General features: G+C 38.1%; 1 protein-coding gene across 1 annotated transcript in view; it reads left to right on the forward strand.

The window, feature by feature from the left end:
- slc30a6 (solute carrier family 30 member 6) overlaps nucleotides 1–15800 on the forward strand; it is a 94822-nt gene that overhangs the window by 44270 nt on the left and 34752 nt on the right. The window contains exons 7-8 of the mRNA XM_041789474.1: nucleotides 8822–8902; nucleotides 14466–14501. Coding sequence (XP_041645408.1) covers nucleotides 8822–8902; nucleotides 14466–14501 — 117 coding nt within the window. The remainder of the gene's footprint in view (nucleotides 1–8821; nucleotides 8903–14465; nucleotides 14502–15800) is intronic.

Genomic DNA, 15800 nt, shown 5'->3' on the forward strand with positions numbered 1-15800 from the left:
ACTGATGGTCACTAGCCCAGCAGTATTTACCATCAGGCATTGCAGTTCTCAAACATGATGGACAAACAAGAGGAGCACAGGACGGAATCTATGAGCCATTGATGCTAAACTTTTTAATTGTGAGACGGTGATGACGTCATTGCCTGCGGCTGGAGTAGTGTCTGAAATCATTTTTGTGTTTCGCAGTTGAGTCCACTACATAGTCCACTGTATGCTGCTCACTATGTAGTGGATAGGGAGTAGGGAATTTGTGTGTGGTTTTGGACACAGCCACAGACTTTAGTATCGTACTTTGATACTTTGAGACATTTCTCCAGACAGCAAAACTGAAGACATTTGTAGCTATGCTGAAATGATTCATGCAGATTTCATAACACTTTCTTACACCTTTTTTGGATTGGCTAAGGGTCATATTTTGGTGGTGGAGTACCGAAATGAAGTATTGATATCTGCGTGGTAATTTAATCTTTTGTCATGCACAATTTCTGGCAGAATAAACACAATGTTATGAACAGATGCAAATTGGTGAAGTGTCTTCAGCAAGCTGACAGGCTTCGTGACATTATGAAAATCTACAGAGTTTGACTGCACCAGGAAAAGGAGATTCTGAATTATCAAATAAAATAGAATTCTAAACAGTTTTGAAAGTTGAAAGCATCACTCCTCTAAACAGACCTGATAAAACTGAATGTTTTCTTTTGCAGACACTTACACGATACAGTTATTTAGGCTAGTTAGTCAGCCTGTTTGCTGTGATCAAATCACAGCAGAATGTGTTTATTTTGTGTTCAGACCACTGAAGCGAGCCAGGTTTCAGCCTTTGTGTGACCCTCTAAACACAGTCAAACTGTCTCTCAGCAGACAGATGTACCGACTCTCTGACTGCTACTGAAATGGAAAGCCAGTCGTCGGTTTCCATCCAAGAAATCCTGGCACTGATTTGAGCTAACAAGTCATCAGACTGTTTACTGATCAACCTCAAGTAGTGTGAAGAGGCAGTGAATGAATCTAGACACAGTTCCTAGAGAAGTGGGTGAAATTTACTGAACAGTTTGCACCTCAGTGTAAGAACCTGAACCCAGAGTTAGTTTTGGCATCTGTAGAAGGGTGAATTTGAAAGTTTTGTTTAACTCATGAAATCTTCTTGACTGATGGGACAGTAAACTTGAACTTTGAGTCTGAAGGCTTTGAGAGGCAAGTGCAGGTCAAGTCTCAAGTAGCACATCAGCAGTGCAAGTCAACGGCTGGTCGTCGTTTAAATTTGATGTGTTTAGACACATAATTAATTTAGCCTGAAAAGCTTTGAAAAGAAGACAAGATAGTTAGTCTTTACTTTGTCTTCAGTCTCCTCCAGACCTATGCTCTCTGATTCTAACCCTGTATAGCAGATGGATGGATAAGCCTGTTTCCATGTTTCTCACTGGTGAATCCATCTTGTAAAGCTACCATCTGAACAGTTTGGTCCCGGTTAGAAAGTAACAGGACCAATCAATGATGAGGGGCAGTACTTTCAGGCGCGGTAGAGTCATGACGTCCGCAAGCAGCAACAAGTTACCAGTGCAGTTATGGCAGAAGACATTAGCATGGATGCTGCTGGAGCGCCACTGATCAGAACTTGACAACATTTCTTCATTAAAGGAAGAACAAAGAACAGCAGTGAGTTGTTTTCTTTTCAAAAACGACAGAAGTCATGTACTGACATGTCTACAGTTGCCATGGTTTGCGTTATGCAGTTCTCTATGGAGTTTAGTCCTTGGTAGTGGTGCAGCTCGATAGCAGCTAGGCCACATGTTTTGTTGCTCTGTTTGGCCCATAAAGATGTGACAGACAGAACATTCATCCAATCACACCCTGGTTTTTTTTTTTTTTTTCAAAGGCTCTGCCCTTTCCCAAATGCTGTGTATGAGTGGTTTTCCAGATGGATGTGTGAAACACATCCATCTGGTGTCAGGTTACTCTGATTCTGGATAAGTTAAATTGTTGGTGTCAAGCATCCTGTAGTAAACAAAGTAAAATAAAAAAAAACTTCAAATGTCAACCTTTTTAAATAGAAAATAATGCCATCTTGTGTTAATTTCTGTGGTTGGTAAACCCTCAGTATCAATTTCACCACCACTGAAACGGACAGACTCTGTATTTATATATCAGTGTCAGAAGGTCAAATCTCCATCTGTATTTGTGTATACACTCTCATTGACCACTGTCCAGTGACTACACACACTTACAGGGACTTACAGAGGCACCTATAATAAGTCCTAACACAGATGTAACATTGACACAAAACTTTCTGTTGTTGCCATCTGAATTATGAACAGCTGAAAAATATTGAGCTTCTCCAAACTACAGCAAAAGGTTTTTTTGTGTGTGGATGTGAGTGAACTGACCTAACGTATGTGCAGCTGACAGGCGACCTTTGACCCTGAGGTGTGGGAGAGTGGTGACTGAGTGGAAATCTGATTTTAAGCTTCACTTAACCCTCATAATGCCTTTGTTTGTGTATGTTTTGTGCTTGTGTGTGGAATCATTTCATTGTGTGTTTATTTGAGCGTACTGTTTGTGTGTGTATGTGTGTGTGGGGTAATTGATTGTTGCAAGCAGAACAACGGAGCAGATTGCCCAGTTTATCTAGCAGCAGCTTTTGACTGTCTTTAAACCTCACTGAAGCACATCCAAGTTGTCTGGGAATTATTCTGATCCACTTCCATATTAGCTTTTTCTCAAGTTTGGCATCTCAATTTTTAAATATTTCCTTGGCTAGGTTTAATTAGACCATACTATTTTTAATCATTTACCCTAGACCTCTGATGCTTTATGGTTATAGCTAATCACATGAATGTGAAGTTTCAAGTCTGGTAACTATGCATCAAGAGCTGTATCTGCATTCTTTCTGCCTGCTGAAGGAATCTATCAGGGCAGTCCTCAATCACTAATTACTAGGGATGTTGCAGTACGGAACAATTTGATTCGGTACGTACCTCTGTTTGAAGCCACAGTTCTGTATGTTCTTGATACGGTAATTATAGCAAAGACAACACAGAATTTCCTTTTCTAAATTTGGAGCTTTTTTACATTTAAAATAAAAATAATAGGCTGAATTAATTACATTTAAATTAGGAATAATGCTGCAACATCCCTCCAAAAGGTCTTCAGTGAACACAAATACTCAAATACATTCAAATGCTTCAAATACTAAGTTATTTATATTTATTGATATATTGACGTATTTAAACCCTTTCCTGTAACTCTCAAATTTCTCAGCTGACCTTGAACACATCATCATACAACTATTGGTTAGCCCGTGAAGTAAGCTTATTAACATCAATCATGACAATTTCTACATGCTGTATTACTTTTTAAACTGATTTGACCTCTTACAAAGTTTGGGAGCACATTTCACAGCTTATCCGAGTGTATAAAGAGAATGGAGTCTGTCTGGAATCTGAGGAGAATATGGCTGGGAATTGCCACTGATTGCCTTATTTGACTGCGAGTCACAAGGTCCCGATTCGATTCAATATTGATTCATGTCGGGATATTTTTGTTACAAAATCTATGTTGCTTCTACATTTTAAGAGATACTCAGAGAACTTCAGTTGGAAATAGTACAATGAATGTTCCAACTAGGCACATTATTAAAAATAACAGGTTTCTTATTAAAATCGGACCCCAAACTTGTAGTATTTGCATCACTATTTTACATCCATGTGGCACATCCTGGATATAGCCTGTTTTGTCCATTTTAGCTCTGTCTTTGTAGTGTTTAAATCCAAAATTCAGTCTGATATCTTCATGACAGAATCCCTCTCTCCTCCTCCCCTGAGGTCGATAGTTGAAGGCCCTGTGTTTACATTAAATTAAAACCACATAACCAGAGCACCAGTGTTTTAATAGAGAGACCTTGAATTATGGTAATTTCATAAAGGGCTGGTAAGACTTTTTGCTGAAAGGTGGAGGATTAGAATCCTCCATTTGGCTCAGTTAACTTTAATAGATGTTAAAACCCTGTTTTCTCAACAGTTTATATGGTTGTTGATCAGCTGCTTTAAAATCCTTTTTAATGCTTTTTCCCAACAGAAATTGCCTGAAAGAGGCCTTTTAACAGCCAAACTGAGCTCAGTATGCCCTGTTTTTCCTCCTTGTTGCAGTGCTTTAATTGATCCGCTGGATGCAGTGTCAGTGACGCAACTGCCAAATAATGCCACAAATACTTCTGTCTCATCCTTGTCTTTGCCCACTGTTGTATTTTACTCGGAAATAAAGTGTTTCCAAACAAGAGACTTTTATCTGGGAATATTCAGGCTGTCGCTATCATCTGCTGTGGATGTGTAGCTGCCAGGATGGCATGTGTTGTGCTCTCAATTTCCTGTTCGTGTATTAACTTCTCCCACATGTATTTGTTCGGTACACATCTTTCACTCTTCCTAATTAGATAAATGCAAATAAAATAAGTTACCACTGCTGATCCTTGTCTTTCAGCAAAACTAACTACTAACTACTATTACAATGCTCTCTAACCTGATGTGGTGAACTGATTGCATTGATAGCCTCTCATAGAAACAGCGTGGTTTCACACTTTTGTTAATGTAAAAAATGGGGATGAAGTTGTCCAGAAGCTGTGTCAGGAAGCATTGAGTGATAATATCTGGCACAGGAATATGGACTCTAACCTGCAAAGAGGATAGAGAGCAGGTGGTGCTAGTTCTGCTAACATTAGCCACATCTTATGAACCAGCTTCGGTATAAAAACTGCTTTACTGTTGTAGTGTTAAATCAGTTTACAAAATATATTTTCTTGACTTTAGACTTGTTGACTAAATGCAAAAACTAGTGTTATAGCAGACGTAACCTCACTTCACTACAACCCTGTACGTGCCAGTCTCCAGCAGACGGCAGGATTTCTCAGTGGCGCCTGTTTAGATTATCAACAGGCTGTTGGTGGTACAGAGTTTGACCTTTGACCTAGTGGTATAGAGGCGATCAGGCAACAACGGGCACTAAGCTTTTCGAAGAGAGAAAGAGGGTGTGTCTGTTTGTATGTGGCAAAGCTTGTTAAGACGTGGTCCTGTTCTCATATATGTGTGTGTGGTGACTAAAAAAAAACAATTTGTCCGACCAGTGACCCAATGAGAAGACACCTAAAGGTTAATAGGTTGTCTATGTTTAGTGGAGATGAAGGACTGACACACACACAACCACACACACACTTTTTTTACAACCTTTGCTAATGCTTTGAACAACTGATACACTGTTACAGGATTAATCATGGATATTTTGATTTATTTTATGTTTTTCTCTGTCTCATGTTATAAAAATTGAATTTGAATGGATTTTGCGACTTCATGTCAAAATGAGTGACTTAGATAAATGCTTTTAATGGGTATATTCCATATAATAATAGCTTTTTACTGACGCAAGTACTATGGCATTATCTTAATCTAAATTTGAAAATCCAAAACTTTATCATTAAAGAGGTGGTCCACTTTTGCAAACATTAAAAGGGCCATAAGAGAAATCATCCACTTAGCTCTACATCTGCAGATCAGTGTGATGCACTTTATTACAGAATAAAATGTTACCCCTAAGCCCCCCCTCCTCAAACTCTACATGTATGTGACAATGTGCTGTGTATAAATTTATAATGCACTTCACTTAGCATGCACAAAAGCTCTTAGTTTAGTGGTTTATAGCTTCTGCAGTGAGACAGAGCATCAGATCACTGACAGTCAGCATCAGCGTTAACCCTGATAAGCCCCGCAGACCGCTCACTGAGACAAAGCGGCTCATCCTGGATCGACCCCCTGACCTTGTGATGAGGTCAGGAGGTCAGGAACAGTAACAACTATATACTGGCATTTTGTTTTTGGATTTGGCTTGTTTTTTGGTCATATACAGTGCTTAACAAATTTATTAGACCACCTGTCATATTTGTCTCAGAGACCATCCAGCATCATGAAGTGCTTTAATGTGGACTCTTTCATTTCCAGTGAGCTCTCCACGTTTTACCATTTTGAACAGGAATGAGGAATTTCAAACTGAATTCACCTTTTTATACCCAAATTTGAGCCGGCTCACTGGGCTTCTCTGAGAAGTTAGAAATTAATCAAGCATAACACTCAACCACTTAAACAAATTTTTCTGTTCAGGAATGCAAGTAAATAACTATAATTTGACATATTAATCAAGAAATAATAATGTGCTTTACTATTTTATAATTTTTTTTGTAAATCAGTAAATTTGAAAATTCATGGATAACAATAATAATTATATTTTAACATTAAAAATATCATTTGGGTTAAAGAGCTTCTACATATTGGTGTATTAACCATTGCAGAAACATCAAAAATGATTTTGGTAATTACCAATGCTGTTAATTTAGGGCAGCTGTGGCGTAAACCCTACTTTGGGTGTCGTTCTAATAAATTTGTTAAGCACTGTATATGTTTCACATGTGCAGCAGACGGCTCTATATCATGAAAGGTTTAATGCTTTAGACACTGGGGGGATAATAAAAAGTTACACCACATTGGCTAATGTTTAAGATGAATTAAGCAGAAATCACAAAGCTTGCTTCAGACCATGACTTAGTATGAACAAATGCTTTTTAAGCAGCAGATTGTAGCATGCTGCTCATTACTTCAGTAATGCCCACAAGATGCTTTTAGCTATGATCAAAATAGAATTTTTTGTTTAAATGTTAGTGTAAATCTCATGTGCAGGTGAATGTGACCTTTGATGCAACAGTGTTGAGAAGATTACAGAAATTTTTAGTTCTGTATTTTGAAAATCATAAAATAAACCGTTGGCCCTGTCTCATATAAATTAATGTAGTAGATGAAATGGAAGACTGGTCTTTCATTGTGCTTCGTCTGCAAGGTGGTTACACCACCATCATTTTATCTGTAGGGTTTCTCAATGGTCGATATTTGGTTGGATTTCACTGCGCTCCAAGTGAAATAGTTACATCAGGCTTACCCCAGACAAAGCATTCATGTTCTAGAAATATTTCCTTAGGGCTGAACAGAGCAGACCTCAAATTTCAGCTTCAGGTCTGCCATTTTCACCTTTACCTTTACCCGTCCCTTTCCCAAGAAACAGGGAACTTCTGAGGTTGGCTGATATCACATTAAAACATTATTGCTCATGAGAGGACGTGTGCCCTAAAAATAAGCTCACAAGTTTATGGGTGTAGTGTGATTTTTATTCCGAGATTAAGAGTTTGATTTTTTAAATTAATCCAGCGGTGTCTGTAAACTGTGGGATGTGTCTGCTTATGATGTCTGTTGGCGTATTCGAGACTGTGAAACAAGGGTGTTTGAGGCACTTTGATTCCCAGCCTCACAAGCATGTAAAGTAGCTCAGTCACTAAAGTGATAGCAAACTTACTGATACAGACGCTGCCATTTTGGCAAAATTAGTTTAAAAAAATGCACATTTAAGCAGTTCATTATGTGTTATCATTAGAGATGTGGATATTTCAATGTCTTGTGTGTTGTTTTGATTCCAAAACTATTTCCGATTCTTGGAGACAGTTTGATTCAGAATTAACTTTTATTTAAACCGATTCCTGATTCACTATAGATTATCTGTCATTTATCTAAAAAATGCTTGTTTCAGCATCTGCTCCAGTCTGCTGTGCTCTAAGGAGAATTTAATTTTTTTTTTTATAATGAAATCATCAAAAATGTGTCCCAGATAATGCATTTTTAGCCTTTATTTGTAGCTTTTTATCAGCTAACCTAAAACAAGGCAAACATTAAAACAGTAAAAAATGAACAAATGACTTGCCAGATTGAAACAAATAGAGTCTGTGGTAGAGATGGCAGTTGAAACTGAAGATCCAAGGCTTTCAGATGTGATTCAAAAGGGATGTCTATGAGTTTCAAATCCAGCGGGTCTTCATCAAAACATAATTGACAAATAGAGAACAGGTGTTTAAATAGAAGTAGGGTGTGTTGTTACGATTCACTTGACAAAGGTCACAACACCACTGACACAACACAATTTTTAAACATAGATCACAACAACAGAACACATTATTATAGTACAACAAATTGTTCATACTAATGCAAATTTGACAATCTAGTGAGTCACCGATATAGACTTGAAAAAGAGACATATGACTGTATGATCAAATTACGTGCGGAATCAAACATACTGTAATTTGAAATCCACCAGAAATAGGTAGTACAGGCAGCCTCACTGCATATAGAGAGATTGGTGCTTAAAAATAAGAATTACAATTCTGAAGTAAATCAGTTTTTTTAAACCTCTAATTGTCAGCTTTTATTAACTTGGCTGATTTGCAAGGAAAGCAGACTGACTTGTCTTTCTCTACAATCAAACCTCGGTAGCAGCTAATCTTATTCAGGTGGCTAGATAAGGTTTAGGTGACAATGGGCTGATCCACATCATCTTTAATGCAATTTTGTGTTAATGGTGATCATACAAATGCTACAGTACAGCTAAGTGGGAGAGCTGTGCATTTAGTCAGGCAGACACAACATATCATGGAGACTGCTAGCAACAAAGGCAGAGTATTTGGAAGTATTTCACGCTTGTTCTGTCAATCACTTCTGCAACTGCAAGCAATTTTATGCAATGCTTAAATGTCAAAATCACACTTAATACTGAGATTTTTGATGATATTTGCATCAGGACCAAGCACCATTAAAAATCTAGGGCACTTCATATATGTATGAACGTCTGTATTTAAAGTAAACCCCCCATTACCCAGGGTCTCTGCATCTTTGAGCAGCTATTGGTGATATGTATTGATGATTGTCTCACTATGAATAAATAACCCTTCTTGTTTTCTCTCCAGGTTTGAAAGATTTGAGGTGCTGGCAGTGTTTGCCTCCACTGTTTTAGTCCAGCTGGGAGCTTTGTTCATCCTGAAGGAGAGGTGTGTTTTTCCCTCACACTCACACAAAATACTTAAACACTTAAAAACTCTAAGGGAGGCAACAGTTGGAACACAAGACTAAAATTTGATCTCTTTACAAGGTTAAGACTGCAGTTTGAACCAGATTAAGATTCCCATGTCTGTATCTTTGTCTGTGTCTTTGTTTCATGTCTTTGTTTTACAGACTCTGTCTCTTTTGATTAAAATTTCAATTATTCTCTTAGCATGACCCAGCACAATCACTGAAATAGTACTTCCAGAGCAATACACTACATATTTTCAATTGTTTTCTTTCTTATCTTTGTTTTTGTTCCTTACTCAGAATCTCACCAGGTTTTTTTCTCCACTCAGGGTGCATATTTTTTCTCTTTCTTTGCTCCACTTTGCCTTTTAACAATGAAAAAGTGCAATAATTGCTCCCCAGGATATTCAAGACACAAGTGCATGTTTTTTGTGTCACAACAAGAGCTGTAATTACACTAAGATTAATTAACAACCCTCACACAAGGAGGCTCTCATTAAATATAGCTACATAGTTAACAAATAATGTTCTGGCTTTTGTGTTTCCATTTCAAATTTGCATCATAAAATGCCTCGATGTTTCAATTTATTGATCAACCAAAAGCTTTTCTATTATTTATTTCCCCCTTGCTCTTCTTTGTAATACCAAGTTTAAAAATAAGTTATGCTCTAATTTGTTGCAGAAAGGTTTGTCACAAACTAAATATTGTTCAAGTACAAACAAAGAGTAAGTGGTCTTGATAATCACAATTAAGAGTCAAACCTTAAAAACAACACTGAATATTAAAATTCACAACAGATTTTAATTGATAATTGATAATCACTTATTGTGCAAAATGAGTGGATCTTTCTGGTTGTTTCTGTATTTTTGTGTTTCATTTTTTTTCCGCTTCAAAATTCAAGCAACAACGTCACCATCTGAGAACACACACATTTGCTTTAAAGGGGCGGTCATGGATTTACTCTTAAAGGGAAGGAGTGTTTGTTTCTGTGCACGCGCATGGGAGCCTGTGAATTTTTTAGGGCTGTGGGAATGTCGCTGCCTGGCTGTGTCATTCTTTCTAACACAGAAACACACACACACACACCCACGCACACCCCTACCTCCAGGCGTCCTGTGTGGGGTTGTCTTGCGGTCAGTTCTCAGGGAAGGGAGGGGTGTTTTTTCAATATTACAGCACACATACAATAGCTCACTAATGCAGGTCAGGCAGCTGGCGTGCTGGCTGCTTACACTTTGATGTGCAGATGTGTATGTGTGTGGGTGTGTGTGTGTGCATATGTGTGTTTTGGTTATGATGGGTGCTGAACTGATTTTGCAGTCACTGCTTTTTTGTTTCATTAAAAGAAATAACTGATCTACTGTACTTGTGTCTAGGGGTGGATGATTGTATCACTGTTGATCAGTGTTCAACTCGAACATTAAAAAGGCTTAAAGGGATGTTTCAATAGTTTTGAAGTTGGGTTGTATCAGGTACTTGGCTATCGTAGTAGCATTAGCCTTCAGAACAGCTGATCAGGAGGTGACAGCTTCCAAAATGCTGAAACAGCGCTTTAAAGGTACACTTTGTAATATTTTGCCTGCAGTTTTAAGCTGTCTAAACTTGGTAAAAATAAAACATTAAATTCACAGCAAGCCTATTTTAAATAAGTGTGTAATCAACTGAATATGTACATTTTTTTGTTTTTATTAACTTAAAATAGTTTCTTAAAAGGAGGTGGAAAAAGTACAAGACTATTGTAATGCAGTTACTTTGGTTAAACAGTTACCTGTGTAGGAGCAAAAGTTAAAAGTCTATAAATCTAGAAGTGAAAAGTAAGTCATTTAAAGTTTACTCAAAGTATTGAGAAGCTACTTTTGACATCTAAAGGGGTTTAACAGAGAAAAGTGATCCATCCATAATGTGCAATGACAACAAGATAATATGAGGCAGTGAGGCTTAACATGCCAGCAGGACTGACACTTGATGTCCATAAATCCGTGGTGAAGCTAATATGTTTGGCTTTAACGAAGTTAAGGCTAGGTATAACGTCGCAGGGCTTTAAATGCATCGTTAGCCAGCGGAAGCCCATTTATTCTACCAAGCTATCAAGAGCTATAAATTCAACGATTTTCCTGTTCAGCTCCTTACCTTTGCGTGGTCGCTGCTGTATTGTTTAGCTTTGTTGAATGACTAAAGTAGAGGCTGTTGACAAGTTTTCCCTAGCATGAAGTTTGTCATTCTTTATCTTAAAAAAGTCCTTGTAGTCATCAGGTTGATGGTTTTTTTAGATGCAAAATTATAGCGGTGGTGGCTTGTTGCCATGCTCCTCCTTGCATCACATGTACTTTACAAGCGGTGCAGCTACTTTGCTGTCTTGTTCCACACCTCGAACTTCACTCACATGTGACATGTTGAGTTTGTTGTTGGTGCGTGTCATCGCCTGCACTCAATTATGACGTCACGTCATCGGCCATACAGATCGGTGTAAATTTTATTATCAGCCGATACTGATAATTAACCTTTCAAGCTAATACCGGCTGTTACCGATACACTGCCGATAATATTGTGCATCCCTAAACAATATCTTGCATCTCTATTCCAGACTCTATAAACTGCTTAAATAGTAACCCAAAAGTGAGTTAGCACTGACTAAAATGCATTTTAAATCCTTAATGATAAACCAAGTTTTCTATGTTTTCATGATATTATTATTAATAATAATATTAATAATGTTTTCTGTATTGTCTTATATTAACCCTTTAAACAATTGAGAAACCCAGAAATCACACGTCAGATGCTGACTAACAAGTGATTCAAGTTGGACGTCTCTACTGATGTACATTGAATAATGAGTTTGGAACGAAATGATGCTGTAAAGGTCAGTTGAAACTGAACACATCAACCCAATTCAAAATTCAAATCACACCAAAAATCAAAGTAAAATATTGAATTGCAGGAGTTTTATCCCAGCACTCCTAAAATGACTTGGTATCAGTGTGTGGCCCCCATGTGCCTGTTTGCACTCCTGACAACATCTGGACATGCTCCTGATCAGTCAGCAGATGGTGTCCTGGGGGATCTCCTCCCAGACTGGGATCAGGACAGCAGTGGGTCTCTGGACAGTCTGTGATGGTACTTTGCAGCAATGAATGCACTGATACATAACATCCCATAGGTCAGTGATTCTCAAACAGGGGTCCGCGAGTCACAGCTTGGGGATCCTCGAAATAATTCATAATAAATGATTAAAGTGATGCCATGTCATTAAAAAGCAAATACATACATACAGGGACCACAGCACCATAAAACAACCATACTAAACCAATGACTCCCACGTCAATAAAAACTCAGATATGATTGTGACATATCACCTAAATCTATCACTCCTCACTTTGCTCAGGACACACTTGATGTGCATGTCCAGCTAGCAACAATGTATAAATATTTAAGTGTGTCCACTTCATCAAGTGATACTAGGCCCAAACCAGCTAAACGGAGAAAATATGATGACAGCTATCAGGAGTTTGGTTTTACTGAGAACAGCGATAGAAGACCAAAATGTGTTGTGTGTCTGTGTTTGCAAATGAAGCCATGAAGCCCGCCTAGCTTAAGCATTGTCTGATAACAGTGCATGCAGAGTTTAAGGACAAAACAAAAGATTTTTTTCCAACGAAAGGGCAACGAAAATGGCAGTTAACACGTTTAATCAGCGTGAGGGTTATGTGGGGGTCCTTGGAATTTTTTTTGCCCTGTATGGAGTCCTTAGCCCTAAAAAGTTTGAGAACCCCTGCCATAGGTGCTCAGCTGAATGTGGGTCAGGGGAATCTCTGGCCTTCTGATGGCCATCCTCCAGGCCTGCTCCAGGCCCATGCCCCATCTCTCCAGGTATCCTCCCAGCTCCCCCTCCAGCTGCTTGGTGGAAACAACCTATGGCAGAACTTAAAACAAGAGAGGAATCAGTCCAGAAGGATAAAGAGTGGGCAGTTGTCAGAGGCCACCACTTTTGGTGGTTGTCTTGCCTTTGCCCCTCCATTACATCGGTTATCTTTCATTTTCTTTTGCACCAAAGCAGGGGAAATTGCTTCCCTATTGTTCTTCCTTTGTCAGTGGACGGGTTAAATTCCCTGAAGTTTAACTGAATTTGTGTCATTGAGTGACAATTAAGGGCCTGTGTTCAAAGACAGGCTTTTGTGCTGATATGTAAATTTAGTTCAGACCCTTTAACTTCAGTCCTTTGAGCACACAATTTAAAGTTTGAGGATGAACAAATTAACACATTTCAGTCCTTACAACACACTTTAAAATGTTAGGAATGATGATGAAGAATGAAGAAAAAGACTTCAGCTGATGTAGGTCTGTTGATCGAGCCTAAATCTCCACTGACTTATTTCATACAACCAATATTTACAGCTGAGAAAGGCAGATTTTTATAGACAAAATATTGGTTGTAAATATCAGCAGAATTTTCATATCTGCCCATACTGATACCTTTTCAAGCTATCTGCTGATACCAATATTATTCTGATGATGTTGTGCATCCCTACCATGAAGAAATGACTCAGATCTGTTTCTCTTCCACCATTATTGTTGAGAAAACTTATCATAAGCTGAGCAAAAGATGGATGTTTTTGGTTTTGTTTTGTTTTTTTGTTAGCAGTAATAGCCATTATTAGTGTGATGCAGGTATTCTAGACATAGATGTTCTTCTGATAGTGACCAGGAGAACTTCCACACACAAACTAACTTGCAGTAAAATCCTTTTATTTGGACTGTTTCATCAGGCAGGTTTGCTTAAAATCAATTAACTAATGAAGGTGTTGCAACTCTTTTAGCATTTTTGTCATTTCTATTATTTATTTCTAACAGGCTCTTCAGAAGATCGTGGAGCCAGTGGCCTTGTAATATCCGTGCGCTTTATGTGCAGAGGCTGTTAACCTTGATGTGGGCTGCCAACATCCAAATCCAGCCTGTGGCCCCTTTCCCTCATGCAGTTCCCAATCTCTCTCCCCTGACTCTGACTCTATCCATTGTCCTTTAAGCAGTAAAAGCAAAGAAGCCCCATAGTATTTTTTGTTTTGTTTGTTTTTTTGTATATATTATTGGGCTTTTTATGCCTTTATTGAAAGAGGAAAGTGGACAGAATTGGAAATAGGGATGAGAGAGTTGGGGAGAGACATGTGGGAAATAGTGCCACAGGCCAGACTTGAACCCGGGTCGCCCACGCACAAGGGGTGCAGCCCAAACCACTAGGCCATCTGCACCCGTCCCAAAATAACGGTTAAAGAAAATAGGGAATTAATGTTAAAAGTCTGAGATATTATAAGGTTATAGACTCTTCTATAAAATGAATGGCTGAATGAAATGATGAAAATACCATGTGTTTGACTGTCTGTGTGTTCGAGTTTGTTTTATCTTTCTGTTCGTTCACACCTGGCCTCTTCTAGCTTATTTCAACATATCTTGCTATTTATCTCTCTTTGAATTACACTAAAACAGCAGTGAAATAGTCCAACTTGGCCACTGATGTTGACTGTTTTTGTTTGTCTTTGTTTTGTCAGCGTGGAGCGCTTCATGGAGCAGCCTGAGGTCCACACGTAAGTATTACCTCTAGACAAACATCAACACACACACTTACACACATAAACAAATTCCCTTATTACTTTGTGAAATAAATCAGATGCAACAGGATTCAGTCTCACACACACAAACAAATACACACATAGGCACACACAGACAGTGCCAGCTGTTGTCTGAACAGAATATTTCAAACATGTGGGTCAGATGAACAGACAGAGCGTCACAGTCAGAAAGTCAGAATCAGAGAAACTGACTGACAGTATTGTACATTTTTGGTCTCCCTCTGTGACGGTGTGAACTGTTTTTACCCTCACCAGGAGTTTAATCTACTTTACCAATTTACCTGCCAGAGTCTTCTCAGTGCTGTCAGCAAATAAACAGATAAAATGAGAAAAATGAGGGGAAAAACCTGCTCCAATGTTGATTATGTAACAATTCAGAGAAATATCCTTTACTCTCTTCAGTTACACACATCAGACTTCAAGTAATGGCTTTTGTGTCAACAAAACATGAAGGCCGTATAGTAAAAATAAGATGGCAGGGCTAAGCTTTCATTTTTATAGACTAAAATGATGTTAGAATTATTTTTTAATGATTGAATAATTATAGTTTAAAATATTTGTATAACCTAGAGTTACAAAACCGAAAGTTTACAGTATAACACACAGTATCTCTAAATAAGATGACTTTTTTTTTTTAGAATACATTTTATTTATAAAAAATTGTATTATTTGAATACAAAAACAGAAAAAGACAAAGACAAGAGCAGACAGATAATCAAAGACATCAACAAACCAAAAAAAAAAAAAAAGAGAAACCACTCCCTTACAAAAAGGAAAAATAGCAAAAAGGAATTTGCCCACGTCAGTCCAGTGGTTATTAATGTCCATGAATCAAACAGAGGTCATATGGAGAATCCATCAGTCCCAGGTTGCACTCAGTTTAGTGAAGCACAGGGCAAAAATGAAAAGAGTGAAGACCAGCATGTTTCAGACGGAGCAGCTCATGGCGATTACATACGGTAAGGCACAAAAAAACTTTACAAATCAATCAATTACTAGTTTGACACCTCTCCCTCCATATGAATCAATGAAAGGACCCCCAATCTTAAGAAACTTTGACTGAGAGTTAGATGAGGAATATAAATGAGATAGCTTCATTCACGTCCAAGCACTCAATCATTTTCTGCCTTTCACTTCTGTGGTGTAATTGATTGACAGATGTGAGGACATGCCCCCTACTTTCAGCCCACAGGCCACTGACTTTTTACCTGTGACATAACTAATATCAGGTAGGGATGTACAATATTGGATTTT

This window comes from Cheilinus undulatus, linkage group 6 (assembly GCF_018320785.1).
Source record: "Cheilinus undulatus linkage group 6, ASM1832078v1, whole genome shotgun sequence".
NCBI lineage: Eukaryota > Metazoa > Chordata > Actinopteri > Labriformes > Labridae > Cheilinus > Cheilinus undulatus.